At 41.9% G+C, this 14,538-nt stretch overlaps 1 protein-coding gene across 4 annotated transcripts in view; it reads left to right on the top strand.

The window, feature by feature from the left end:
• Nucleotides 1-14,538, top strand: part of LOC129753316 (echinoderm microtubule-associated protein-like CG42247) — a 128,901-nt gene that overhangs the window by 97,148 nt on the left and 17,215 nt on the right. For all 4 annotated transcript variants that reach the window (XM_055749134.1, XM_055749119.1, XM_055749125.1 and 1 more), the window contains one exon: nt 1,701-1,913. In XM_055749134.1, coding sequence (XP_055605109.1) covers nt 1,701-1,913 — 213 coding nt within the window. The remainder of the gene's footprint in view (nt 1-1,700; nt 1,914-14,538) is intronic.

The raw sequence follows: 14,538 nt of genomic DNA on the forward strand, positions 1-14,538 counted from the left end.
AAAATGACAAAAATGACAAAAATGACAAAAATGACAAAAATGACAAAAATGACAAAAATGACAAAAATGACAAAAATGACAAAAATGACAAAAATGACAAAAATGACAAAAATGATAAAAATGATAAATTTTTCATCATTGAAAAAATGGACATACATAATTGATCAAATTTAGAAAATAATCAAAATTTACACAATTGACAAAATTGACAAAAAGGTCAGAAATTACAAAAAATAAAAATTTTTCAAAAATGGCAAAAATGACAAAAGGACAAAATTGATTAAATTGACAAAATTGACCAAAATAAAAAATTGACAAAATTGAAAAAAAAATTACAAAATTGAAAAAATTGACAAAATTGTCTAAATTGACAAAGTTGACAAAATTGACAAAATTGAGAAAAATTGAAAACAATTGAAAAGAATACAAAATTGACAAAATTGACAAAATTGAAAAAATTAACAAAATTGACAAAATTGACAAAATTGACAAAATTGACAAAATTGACAAAATTGACAAAATTGACAAAATTGACAAAATTGACAAAATTGACAAAATTGACAAAATTGACAAAATTGTCATCATTGACAAAATTGATCAAATTTTTAAAAAAAATATTACAAAATTTACACAATTGACAAAATTGACAAAAATGACGAAAATGACAAAAATGATTTAAAAAATTGTATAAAATTAACAATATTGTCAAAATTGATAAATTTGTAAAAATTGACAAAATTGAAGAAAAAATTAAAAAATAACAAATTCCCGAAAAGTTAAACACCTGCGAAATTCACAAAATTGGCAAAATTGAAAATATTGACGAAATTGACGAAATTGACAAAATTGACAAAGTTTTCATAGGAAATTTGACATAATTGGTTTTCTGGTTTCTCAAAAAAAAAAAATATTTAAACTTACTCCAATTGACTTCGTATTCCACAAACAGAATGGGATTGTAGCTGATCTTAAGATAAGCAAATTATATCCTTGGCCATGAATGACTAAAATTGTAGTAAAATTCCACTCGACAATTCCCGACAATTCTTACGAGCACATGCAGTTCAACTGGCAAATACTCTGACGAATAATTTCACATTCAATTAGTCTTTGGGAAATAATTTCAACGATTTTGTAAAACTTATGCAAAGGAGAGAACCTCATTCGAGCGTGTATGCACTTAATTGCGTGTTTGGGTAAAATGTGTCGCCGTTTTTCTTTTTTTTTGCTCCTCCTCAACTCGCAAGGGGCGTGTGAAATTTTCATTTCCAAGACGACGACGACAACGACTGATTGCGTTCCGAAAATTACTCTACAATCAAGCGTGCGAAGCCGATATTTACGTTCCAGTTCTGGCTCGTTCCAGGGAATCTTGCATGGTATCACGGAACGGCAGAGTTCTTTCCTCTTCTTCGATTAACTTCAAGGACAGCTTCCGTTGACCGATACGCGGTGTGGTGGGATTTTTTTTTTTCGAGGGATAATAGTCGCTAGTGAACAAAGACGTTTGACTTGTTAAGACGTTGATAACTTCATAAATTGACGACCACCACTACCATTAGACGATGACTCACGATTTTGACTTCGGGTGTGGTTTTTCATGTTCAAAATACCTTTTCAACAGAATTCTAATCTAGTTTTACTATTCTTTCATTTTGTAAAACAATGTCAACTTTAATTGCTTTAAAAAACAAACGCAGCCCGCAAGTTATGGTAAGAAGAACGGCATCTGGTACGCGTCGCCCGGCAACCAGGGCTGGGGTGGTGGGGCAGCGGGTGCCGCAGGTGGTGGAGGAAGTCGCCTGAGTCGGAAGCCCTCGGTGACCGAGGTGGACAACATGCCGTCCGGCAGTTTGAAGCCGAGTGCCGGCCGGGTCATCCGGATCATCAACAGCCACGATCACAGTGTTCAGGTGAGTGCAAAAATAAAAATCGTACTCCTTATTCCAATAATTTCATAGGATTCTCCTTAGGAGTGGTAGACACAAAGATAACAAAAAAAAAAAAAAATAGAAATATAATTGATTTCACGGGTCAAAAGGTTTCAAGTGATAGTAGTGGCTCCAGAGAGTCATCATAGCTTTTTGTTTTATATTTTGAAAAAAAAAAACTTTTACCAGTGCATCTACCATATACCCAATGTTGGAACGATTTTCGGACCCTTTTAAGCAACTCCGTTTTTTGCTGGGTGTAGCTAAAAGCTAATAATTCTTTTTATTAAAAGGTTCACAATAATAATATAATTTCAACTTACATCGAGTGTCCTACTATATTTCTAGCGTTCCAAGTATTCCAACGATCCGAAATGCCAGAACAACTATGCCTTAACAAATAGTGTGGGATTACTAATTTGCGGGAAGACTATCCTAATATTTTATACTCACAACTGCGAAACCTAACCAACAAATTACTTCCGGTACAGTTTCTGCCGTATTAATCTTCCTGTGGCCTAAGCGATCTAGAACGTATTTACACTCTGTAATTTGTGATTCCCAATTCAATCCGGTCAGAATACTTACAAGCGAGCAAATGAAAACGACGGAATAATCGAATAAGTCGAGAAAATAATGATTCCGCGCAAACAAGATTCACCACTAAGCAAGCCGTTTCCAAATTAGTGAAAATGACTCAGGATTATTTCGATTTATGTTTATTTTCATCTCCTTTATATCTTCTTCCTTCTTGTTGACGTCTGGTGTCAGTCTGACACCGTGTCGTTAAGGTTAGCCCCTGTGGGCTGTCGAAGTCGCGGCAACATCCCCCCTTCCGTAAGGCGAGTCTGCTTCTGAAGCCTTACAACCATCTACATCCAGTAGCGCAATCTTCGACGCTGGTCTAGTTACGGGACCCGATGAAGTCTGCACAACTGCTCGGCGAACTCGTCCGTCTGCACCCTCGATCGTCTTCATGATCCGGCCTCGTAACCATCCGTTCCGAACCGACTCATCGACGATTACCACCAAGTCTCCGGGTTGTAGCGATCTTGATTCCTCGAACCACTTCGTCCGCTGAGCAATGACCGGCAGGTATTCTTTGATCCAACGATGCCAAAAGATATCAGTAAGATGACGACTGTGTTTGTAATCATCGCGCGTAGCAAGTCTGGAGTCAATTGCTTCTGTTGGCGGCTGCACCACACCACTGGAGCTCAGAAGAATGAAATGGTTCGGCGTCAGCGCTTCTTGATCCTCCGACTCCAACGAAACAAAGGTTAAGGGTCTGGAGTTAACCATCGATTCCGCTTCGACCATCAGTGTTCCAAATGTCTCCTCGTTCGGGTTCTTCGAAGTGGACATGGCGTAGAATGCTGTCTTCACTGACCTAACTAGCCGCTCCCAGGCTCCACCCATGTGGGGTGCCGAAGGAGGATTGAACTTCCACTGCGTAGCGGAGTTGGTGAAGATTGTTCCCAGTTTTCGGTTGATGTCCTCGATTTCCCGAACTAGCTCGTTCCGAGCGCCCCAGAAGTTCGTCCCGTTGTCCGAGTATATTTCGATCGGAGATCCACGTCGACCGATGAAACGCCGCACTGCCATCTGGCAGGAAACCGTTGTGAGCGAGTGTACTATCTCCAGATGAACCGCCCGCACAGTCAAACAAGTGAAAAGCGCCACCCATCTCTTCACGGTGCTGCGACCCACTCGAATAAGCATTGGCCCGAAATAATCGAGTCCGACGTAGGAAAAAGGGCGACAAAATGATTTGAGTCTCGCCGCAGGAAGAGGACTCATTCGAGGGACGACTGGTTTGGCATTGTAGACTCTACAATGCGCGCATTCTTTCGCTATCCGACGCACGACCGATTTCAGTTGCGATATGTGATATTTCTGTCGCAGCTCGTTGACCACAGTGCCGAAATTACGATGTAAATATTTCTCGTGGTACCACTGTACCAGGAGTTCCGTCAGTCGATGTTTCGGGGGAAGAATGATAGGGTTCCGAGCGTCGTACGATACGAAAGCTGCTGCGCTGATCCTTGACTCCATCCTGATGACCCCGTGCTCATCTACGAAAGGTGAAAGCTTAATCAATTTACTGCTGCGTTTCAGGTTCTTCTTTCCAGCTAGATTCGACTCCAATATGGCCATTTCCTCAGGATACTCCTCCCTCTGCGCCGTCCGATAAATCAGCCTCTCAGCCGCAACCAGTTCATTTTGTTCCAGTGAATCGATCAAGAGGTCGAGACCCCTAGCTTCTCTGCCGAGATTTCCCACGTAGCGGTATACATAAGGAAAGTGTGAACCAGCCTGTTCCACCGAGAGAAATTCGCCCAATCGATTCGCCAGGTCCAACTGTCTACTTCACGATGCGCTCCCACAACTTCTCTCTTCGATACGCGAAGCTCCTCCGTCGGTTCTTGAGATTTCGTTTCCTGAGCCGGCCAATTCTCTTCGGTCTCATAGAGAAACTTCGGTCCTGACCACCATCTGCTAGCTGCGGCCAAATCCGGTCCTGCGCCCCACTTCGTTGCATCGTCCGCCACGTTCAGCTTGCTGGGAATCCACCTCCATTCTGAAGGGTTTGTTTTCTCGATGATTTCCCCTATGCGACACGATACGAACTGATTGTAACGCCTGAGATCCGAAGTAATCCATGCCAGAACGGTGCGCGAATCAGTCCAAACTATCCGTCGAGTGATTTCCAAAGAGTGGTCCTTGACAATGTTGTCGATCAAACGACTTCCTATGAGTGCTGCCATCAGCTCCGCCCGTGGTATCGTCAGTGTTTTCAACGGTGTCACTTTCGCTTTCGCCGATATAAGCGCACACTCGACTATCCCATCTACTTCTGCCCGCAAGTAGACGGCGCATGCGTAAGCGGATTCGCTGGCGTCTACAAATGCATGTAATTGCAACATTCCAAGATCGCGGGAAGTCCAACTGGGGAAGTATGCACGGGGTATGCGAATCTCGTTCAGTTGCGGGAATAAAGCAATCCATTTCTCCCAACGCTTGTGGATGTCCTCCGGAATTAGCTCATCCCACGACTTTCCGCTTCTCCAAATGTCCTGGATTAGGATCTTTCCATGGATGGTAAAGTGGGACAGGAGACCTAGGGGATCGTAGATGCTCATGACTATGCGCAAAACTTCTCGTTTTGTGGGCCAAACTGGTACACGCCCGAGGCTGGAAGAGAATGTGAATGCATCTTCCGCCCGGACCCAAAACATGCCCAAGATTCTTTCAGTAGAAACGGACTCAGTAGTATCGAAAAACTTCACAGAGGAAGGGTCGGATTCTCCAACAGCTCGCAAAACTTCATCGTTGTTCGAAGACCAAGAATGAATTTCGAACCCTGCTTGGGAATGCACGAATCGGACTTGTAAAGCAGTCTCCGCTGCTTCTTCTGGACTATCAAAGCTCTGGAGGTAGTCGTCCATGTAATGGTGATGAATGATCGATTCTGCTGCTCGTGGGAATCTTTCTTCATGCTCTCGGGCGTTCGCGTTTTTGACGTACTGTGCGGAACACGGAGAGCAAGAAGCACCAAAGGTGGCCACTTTCATCAGCAGTATCTCAGGCTCCTGCTCGGGATGCGATCTCCAGAGAATCCTTTGTGCGTGGATGTCTTCGTCGCGAATGAGGACTCGGTGAAACATCTCACGGATATCGGCACACACCGCGATCCGCTTTTCTCGGAACCCGCACAACACCTTCGGCAGCGACACCAACAGATCCGGACCTTTCATCAGCATAGTGTTCAAACAAATGCCGTCAACCTTGGCCGCCGCGTCGCAAAAGATTCTCACCTTGCCGGGCTTTTTGGGATTGACGACAACGCCCAGTGGCAAGTACCACGTCCGTCGAGGATCCGCCGCTTCCAACTCCGCCTTCGTCGCTTTGATCAGGTACCCCTTCTCTTGGTATTCCGCAATCTGCTTCCTGACACTCTCGCCGATGATAGAATCTGCTGCCATGCGTCGCTCTAAACAAGACATTCGTTTCACCGCCATCGCAAAGTTATCCGGGAATTCGAAATAGTCGTGTTTCCATAGGAGGCCCGTCTCGTAACGTCCGGCTACTCGCTTGGTGGTCTCTATCAGGATTCGGCGCGCTCTTCGATCTTCGTCGGATTCTGGACTCGGGCACACGGCAATTCCTAAATTGTCCACGGCAAACGACTGCTTCACCATCTCGTGCAGGCTACTCAACTGGGAAGAACATTCACAAATATGGAAACTGTAGTTGACGAGAGTTTCTCCAGGCTTCGACCAAGTTCCATGGATGGACCATCCAAGGCGGGATTTCGTTGCAATCGGGGAGTGAGGCTCGCCTTCACGCTTCCGAAGAGCTACCGACAAATGAGCATTGTCATTTCCAATGAGAATCTGGGGAACAGCATCTTCGTAGTCGCATATCGGTAGACCAGCTAAATGGGGAAAACGGGACGACAATCGACGATATTCGAGTGATTGGACCGGCAAAGAAAGTTTCTCCACCGTCCGGATATTCGTTAGGGGGAAACACCTGGAGCTGCCTTGTCCCGAAACATCCAGCGATACCCATTTCGAATTGGGCTCCTCTCGGGTGACGTCCGCTGTCCAAGACATACACAAAACGTCGCTTTTTCCTTCGAGTCCCAGTTGTTCCGCTATGCCATTCTCCATCAACGTGATAGACGACCCATCATCCAGGAAAGCATATACGTCGATCGAGCGTCCGCAGCTGTGCAGGGTTACTGGCAGAATCCGGAACAAAGCTTTCGGGTTTTCGTTTCGGTGGCTGTTCACACTAGCAGGTACATTCGGCTGATTTTTCTTCGGGTTATGCAGTAGTGGATGATGTTTGTAATCGCAACCCTGCACACCGCACGCTTTCTTCTCCTTGCAGGGACGCCGACCGTGTTGAAAGAGGCAGGTTCTACATAGCGGCAACTCTTTCACGATCCTCCATCGCTCCTCCAAGTCCTTGCGCTTGAATACGTCGCAATCTCGAACCTTGTGATCGGCTTGCTTACAAACCTTGCAGTTTCTGCTATCTACGGCTTCCGAATTGCGATCTCGTTGTGGTACTGGCGGCTCTTCCGAATATGGTCGCACTTCGGAATGAGCATGAACGAAATTCCGCTCACTGCTCCTTCCAGCTTTAGCGCCTCTCTGATCTGGCTTGACACGCGCGGGCAAGGTGACGTCTGAAGCAGCTTTCACTAGCACAGACATGAACCGAGCAAAGGTTCGCAGGTTGACCTCCTCAAACTGATCCTTAAACATTGACCAATCCATTTGGAGTTGGGTAGGCAATTTGGCAATCAGCTCGAACAGCAGCGTCGGGTTATTCAGATGCGCTTCTTGTTGTCCAGCCTCCAGATGGTCGCAAAGATTTCCAACTACCGTGCCGAACGTTATCAGCGTCTCCAATTTGTTCGGCTTCGGAGCAGGAGTCTCCTTCACCTTCCTCAGCAGCGAAAAGATCATAATTTCCGGCCTTCCGTACATCTGCCTCAGCGTCTCGATGATCATCGGCACGGCAGACGGTATCAGCAGCTTACTCCGCACCGCATCCAGCGCATCCCCTCGAAGACATCGTTGCAGCCGTGTCAAATTCTCGACGTCCGAATAACCACAAGCATGAGCGGTGTTGTTGTAGATCCCGAAGAATAACGGCCAATCCTCTGGATTGCCAGAAAAGATGGGTAAATCTTTCGACATCAGTTGCCGCGCCGCAATATGCTCCGAAGTTAAACTCCTGATCGACTGGTACGGGTTAAAATTCACATCAGTGCCGTTCCGATTCACACTCACAGGATTCACACTGTAAGCACTGTGGTTGTTCACGTTCCAGGAAGACGAATTGGTTACAGGCAGCAGGGGGAACGGAGGGGGAGGATAGGATTCTCGCATAGGGTTCACACACTGCTCACTGACTTGTCCGGACACCACAGCACCAACGGCGGGATTAGGAAACGTTGAACTCAACTGGTTGACTGATGCAGGCTCACGCGCCTGTGTTTGCTGACTAATAATGTATGGTAAAATTCGGCTAGGCAATTGGCCATAGCTTGAAGGCACAGTATTTGGCAGCACTGTACTTGAAGAAGTGCTAATCGATAAACCGGGAACAAAACTTGGGGCTGACACATTGTAATTTCCCTCAAAACTCGAAAGAATTGGATTCGAAACTAAAACCGATTCTGCTTCCGGAAGCTGACCTTGAGATGACCGAAACTGTTCACTATTTTTTGGCCTCGCGCCAGTGGATATCAAAGGTTTGGTAATAGTATCCGAAACTAAAGTGTTGGCCGTATTTTTATTCACCGTCACAGCAGTTCTCGAACCGCCAGAAAATATCACCTGTCGGTCAGGTTGAGAAAGATGGGACGTACCTGTTTGTGCAGGGAAAAGTTTGGGGGTGGAGCTTGAAGAAGTCTGGATGTTCAAGTTCGGGATGGCGGAAGCTAAACCTTCAGGATCAGAATTCACGACGCTAGATGTGATCCCCGTCGTTGCTGCAGACACCGGAGTAGACGCTGTTTCCGGGGCGATGAATACGGTCGTTGAGTCCGTTGCTTTGCCCAGAAGTCGGTCCATCTTCCATCGAAGTGTTCTACTGCCGCAACTGTTGTTCGATCTCCTGCTCTGTCGGTCATCCTCGCTGTCAACTTCCTCCTCTAGTATCCGAAATTTCTCCTCAACGTACAATTTTTCCAGCTCCAGCTTCTTCTTATTGATTTCAGCTGTTTTCTGCAGTTTCTGCAACTCGCTGATGCGTTCTTGATCGCGCTGCTCCTGCTCGAGTTCGCGCTCATGAAGCGCTTTTAGTTCCTCCAACTTTTGGAGGTTAAGTTTGGCACGTTGAGCACGTCGCTTTGTAGAACTCACCGTTGAAATCGAAATGTTATCATTTCCCGTCGGTAGTGGTGCTTCTTTGGATTTGGTGCACTTGGGGCAGACGAAATCCTTCTCTGCGATGCTGTCACCAACTCCCACGCACCCGTAATGCCACCACAAGTCGCAAACATCGCATTGCACCATGCGATCATCATCCGGCAACTGGCAACCGGCTCCGCAGCTGGAAGTCATGGCTCGATGGGGTCGATCTTTTAGATTTGTTGGAACGATTTTCGGACCCTTTTAAGCAACTCCGTTTTTTGCTGGGTGTAGCTAAAAGCTAATAATTCTTTTTATTAAAAGGTTCACAATAATAATATAATTTCAACTTACATCGAGTGTCCTACTATATTTCTAGCGTTCCAAGTATTCCAACGATCCGAAATGCCAGAACAACTATGCCTTAACAAATAGTGTGGGATTACTAATTTGCGGGAAGACTATCCTAATATTTTATACTCACAACTGCGAAACCTAACCAACAAATTACTTCCGGTACAGTTTCTGCCATATTAATCTTCCAGTGGCCTAAGCGATCTAGAACGTATTTACACTCTGTAATTTGTGATTCCCAATTCAATCCGGTCAGAATACTTACAAGCGAGCAAATGAAAACGACGGAATAATCGAATAAGTCGAGAAAATAATGATTCCGCGCAACCAAGATTCACCACTAAGCAAGCCGTTTCCAAATTAGTGAAAATGACTCAGGATTATTTCGATTTATGTTTATTTTCATCTCCTTTATATCTTCTTCCTTCTTGTTGACGTCTGGTGTCAGTCTGACACCGTGTCGTTAAGGTTAGCCCCTGTGGGCTGTCGAAGTCGCGGCAACACCCAAGGTTGCCGAAATATATTCTGTGTTTTCGCAAAAAAAAAAAAACTTACTTTCTGTGGTTTTACCAAAAAAAATCTGTGATGATTTTCTGTAATGTTATTGCATTGAAAAGTCAAGCAAAATTGGTTATTTTTACAATTTATTTGAGAAAAATCTGATAACATTACCAATCTTACCATATTTTGCCAATTCATAGATAGAAACCCCAAATTAATACTGACATAAAAAATCATGGTCTATAAAATAAGTTCAAAATTTAGAAAAATGTGTGAAATCTGTTTTTTTTAAATACCGTGTTCTGTGACACAGATTTTCTGATGTAAATTTACTCAAAATTTTGTGAAATTAAAGTTCTTTCTGTGATTTCGGCAACCTTGCCTATACCATGTGGCTATGAACATCTAAACAATAGTAAAGGAAGTGGCTCCAGAGAGTTTATCATTTTTTTTCATAACTGTTTTTTTTGTTACCTTCAAAAGAACAGTAACAAAATCTAAATTCAGATTTTTTTTTCTGCATTCAAGGTCCTAGATAGCTCATTCCTAACTTGTAAATTATCTTTAAATTATAATCTTAATGGAAGAGAGCAGTTTATCTAAAGAGTTCAGAAAGCAAAAGGCATTAGACTTTATCGAACATTGCACTTCAGTTTGAAAACAATAAAATAAATGTCAACATTCTATTTTAGTCGAAATTGAAACAAAAATTTTTTGATATGAAAAATAAAACAAATTGTATTTCTTCAAGATAAGTGGTGGCTCCAGAGAGTTCATGTATGATATCATAGCAATCGGTGATTTATAAGTTTGTTATCAAATCCAGGAAATCCACTCCCATTCGCCAGTAACGTTATAAACATCTTAGAATATGGAAGCTTTTTACAAAACTTCAAGCGTTTCATTCTTTGACCTACAAGAGGTTATCGGCTTAACCGTGATTCAACGGTGATCCGGGTTTCCAACATCGGAATTTCTGAAACAGAATATATCTGGACTCGGTCGTTGTGCTGATGACGTTGAAAGAGATTGCACCAGCGGATGAAGTGGGGATTAGATGGTTCGAAGAAGCTGATCGCAAGGTGAAATCCCACATCGTGAGTTTCCCTGTGAAACGAATGATTAGAGGTTGTCAGGGAGAATAACACTGAGGAGGCCATGTGGGAAGCGCTTGAGAACACGTTTGCCATAAGTCTATTGGAACCCAGAATCTACCCTGGAAGCAGCTCAATCGGATGAAGCTAAAAGAAGGCGGTTCGATGAGGGAACACATTCTCGCGTTTGAGGACCTCACCCGGCAGGTTAAGACGGCGGGGTTATTTCCTTGTTCCAGATGCTTCCTGATTCGTTCGATCCTCGAAATTGACGATGTATGATCTGGCGTTGCAAGTTGTAAAGGAACTACTGCTGGCGGAGGATTTGAAGTGGGCCGATCGACTTGAAAACGAAGAAGACGCAAAGTCAAACCATCGAAAAATCCCGTTGTCATCAACGTTAAACCGTTTCAATTCAATTCTTGTATAAATAAGACCCAAGAATAGACCACAAATACAGATGCTCTTAGTCAACGTAGTACATATTTTTGTCCCACTTCAAGCTTTATTCTTTGACCTACAAGAATATAATTATCTTAAAAAAAGTTCCAGCGACAAAAATAGGATCATTCTGAGAGTTCTAATTTGAACTTCGAATTATGAATGTAAAATTTGGTATTTTAAAGTCAAACTCTAGGTACAAAATTTCAGTATTGTATGGAGTTTTCACTCCTCTAAGTTTGAGAACACAACATTTATACTTCGGACTTTAAAATGTCATGAAATTCATAGATTATTCATTTGCAAACTGGTGGCTCCAGAGAATGGAAACAAAATTAATTTAAAACCCGTTTCAGCACAAGATTTGGATGGAACAATTTTGCAGTTTTTCTGGCGTAGAAATGGTTTTCGTTTTTTTATTATAGATAATTAATGGATGGATCACAAATTTGTAACGGTTTGTTGGATGATATCATGTTTCAAAGTATTTGAAACTTTGATTTGGAAATGACATATGTACCAGATGTATTTTCGACAAATTTTGGGCACAATCAAATGGTGTTTGGCAAATTTTAAGATCAACAATATTTCGCATCTGATAGTTATATATTTAGTTGCATCATTTTTTAATTATATGGAAAAGGTGGCTCCAGAGAGTGACTTCAATGCTATCAGACAATTATTCTTTAGCTTCAACAGAAATGATTCAATAGATTGTTTTTGTAGTTTTATTAGTTTTTTTTCAATTAAAAACAGTTGAGTTAAAAAAGTGTAGATAAATATCAACCAGCCCAAAAGATACGTAATTTTGCAAAAGTTGTAACTTTGTGGGATGCCCGAGAAATTGGAGAACGGTTATCATGTAATGAGTAAATTGGAGGAATTATGGTAATCAAGTTTTGCCGGGAGACGGAGAACAATGTCAATAATAACCCCGCTGGAAAAGTATTTGGATACTTTGAGTTTTCTGAGGGTTAAAAAAACGAACAGTCACATATATTTAGGATCTCAGTGAAACTTAATGTTTCTTTGATAAGATCTAATTTACTTAACCCTAAGTCGTACATCTTTCAAGGATTTGATGGATAGTATCTTACAAATGCCACACCAGCCTACAGAAAGAGCACTTTGTGTTCCGTGACCGAGATTCGATCACATGAACTTAGAACATGCTTAGAAGAATTGAACGCTATCCTCTAGGCCACGGCGGCGGCGTTATCACAAATTCCTTCTTTCAAATTTGTGTCTTTCCCTCTGTCGATGAACTGTAATGGATGTAAATTACAGCACTTTTATAGAACTTTGACACAAGCTTATTAGTATAAGACAGAAGTTCACAGCTCTACTTAAACAAAAACTGCAGCTCCTATCTCAAACGCTTGAAGTTAAATAATATATCCCCTAACTCTCTGGAGCCACTTCAGGGTATTGAAGGCTATTAACATTGACAGCTATCGTGGTGTGACGGTAATCGTTGGTCCATTACTGGTGGCATGGGTTCGATTTCCATCTCAGTATTGGATGTTCAAAGTTAATCTTAAGTTGTGCACGTTGATTCAGTCTGTACAGCCTAAATCGGCTAAGACGGTGTATGTCTTTCTTATTTCTATCTTAAATACCACAACTTCCAAATGGATCTTCTTAATAGCGTTTTTTTTCTAAGATTGAAATTCAGTATGGTGAAGAATTTTTTAAAAGAAGTTTCGTGTTTCCAACGCAACGGTAGTATACATTTTTTTTTCTAGTTTCAAACGCATCTTTCTTATTCAGACAAATTTAATAAACCGTATGACACTGCTCGAATAGAAAACGAAAAAATTGTCACGTAATTGTTCCGGTCAATTTAAAAAACCGCAACAGAGCACAACAAGCAAAACTGTTATGTTGGCTGAGTTCTGCAAAAAAAAAAAGTGAAAAAAAGAATTTCCGGTCATGTGCCACGGCGGCGCACCGGAAACATTCCATCAACAAATTTGCATGTCGCGACGCGTCGCCATTGCTTTCGTTTGACTCGGTTGTATCTAGCGAGCCAAGTCAAACCGAGAAGACGACCAAGTGTCGATTAAAATGACGATGACGAAGTTTGTTACAACTATTAGGCACATGGGTTGGGTGTTATCAAGTAAACTAACGTAAAAAAGTAGCAATTTTTTTCTAAGAATTTCGATGGAGGTACATTTTAATCATTTTTATCTAGCAAATTTGTTTGAAACTTTTTCTTTAAATTTTAAAATGTAACAGAACAATTGGCACATTTCTAAGTGAGTTTAAACTTATATTCAGCTCGGCGCACACAGGGGTAAAACATGAAAAAGGCGATCAAAACTATTTTCTGCCGAAACGGTACGTTTTAGACCTATAGTGTCTTCGAGACGAATTGCCAACATCACAAGGGCTATAAAATTAGTTTTTTGAAAAATTGATTAATCCACCTAGTAGTGAGTAAGAAAAACTAACTTTTTTAATATCCATTTTAGAGCTATATTGTCTGAGAAAAGTTTTGAGCTTGTACCAATTCTAGCAACATTGCTAAAGAAGTCATAGCTGTAACATTAATCGTTTCAAAGTTATGACAATTTTTAAAAAAATAACATCAATTTTCAGTTTTTTCATCATAACTTTTTTGCGCGTGATTTTTCCTATAAAATATGTTCTAGAGAGTTTTGAAGGCAAAAAAGTTGTACACATTTGCTGAATATACTGTATAAAAATTTTGAAGTTTAAACGAGATATCTTAAAAATACTTAACAAAAATAGTCATTTCGAACTGGTCATATCTCCTGAGTTCGGACGAGTTCGGTTACATATTTTACAGTTTTGCATTCAAAAAAGTATCGCCTTTCAAACAATATACAACTCAAAGTGGCCAATTTTGATCTTCATAGCGTAAATGTCAATAGAAGTGAGATAAAAATAAAGTTTTTATACTAATTTGAGCCCATCTACCATCCCAAGTCCAAGTGGTTCAAGTAGGCCTACTGTTAGGAATCCTACATGTTGCAGCCTAATAGTAAAAGTTATGCTCAAATTAGTATAAAAACTTCACTTTCGGCTCACTTCTATTGTTACGGCGTCCCTGATTAGTCCCTCGCGCATCTTCCTAGAACGAGACACTGACAGCTGCACTGGAAATAGTGACAGTTCACTCGGATAGACGATAAAGCGGAGAGACAACGTTTTCCCCATCCTTGTGAACTTGTGCGAAGACAGGCCTTTGATTCTTTTGTGGAAATCAATAATTATCCTGGTTGCAGATTATCGAAACCTCTGAAAGGTATTTAATATAAATATTCCCTGAATAATTATAAGCAATTAAGAATCGTAACGATCGTAGGTTGATTC

The sequence above is a fragment of the Uranotaenia lowii genome, chromosome 1 (assembly GCF_029784155.1).
Source record: "Uranotaenia lowii strain MFRU-FL chromosome 1, ASM2978415v1, whole genome shotgun sequence".
Taxonomy (NCBI): domain Eukaryota; kingdom Metazoa; phylum Arthropoda; class Insecta; order Diptera; family Culicidae; genus Uranotaenia; species Uranotaenia lowii.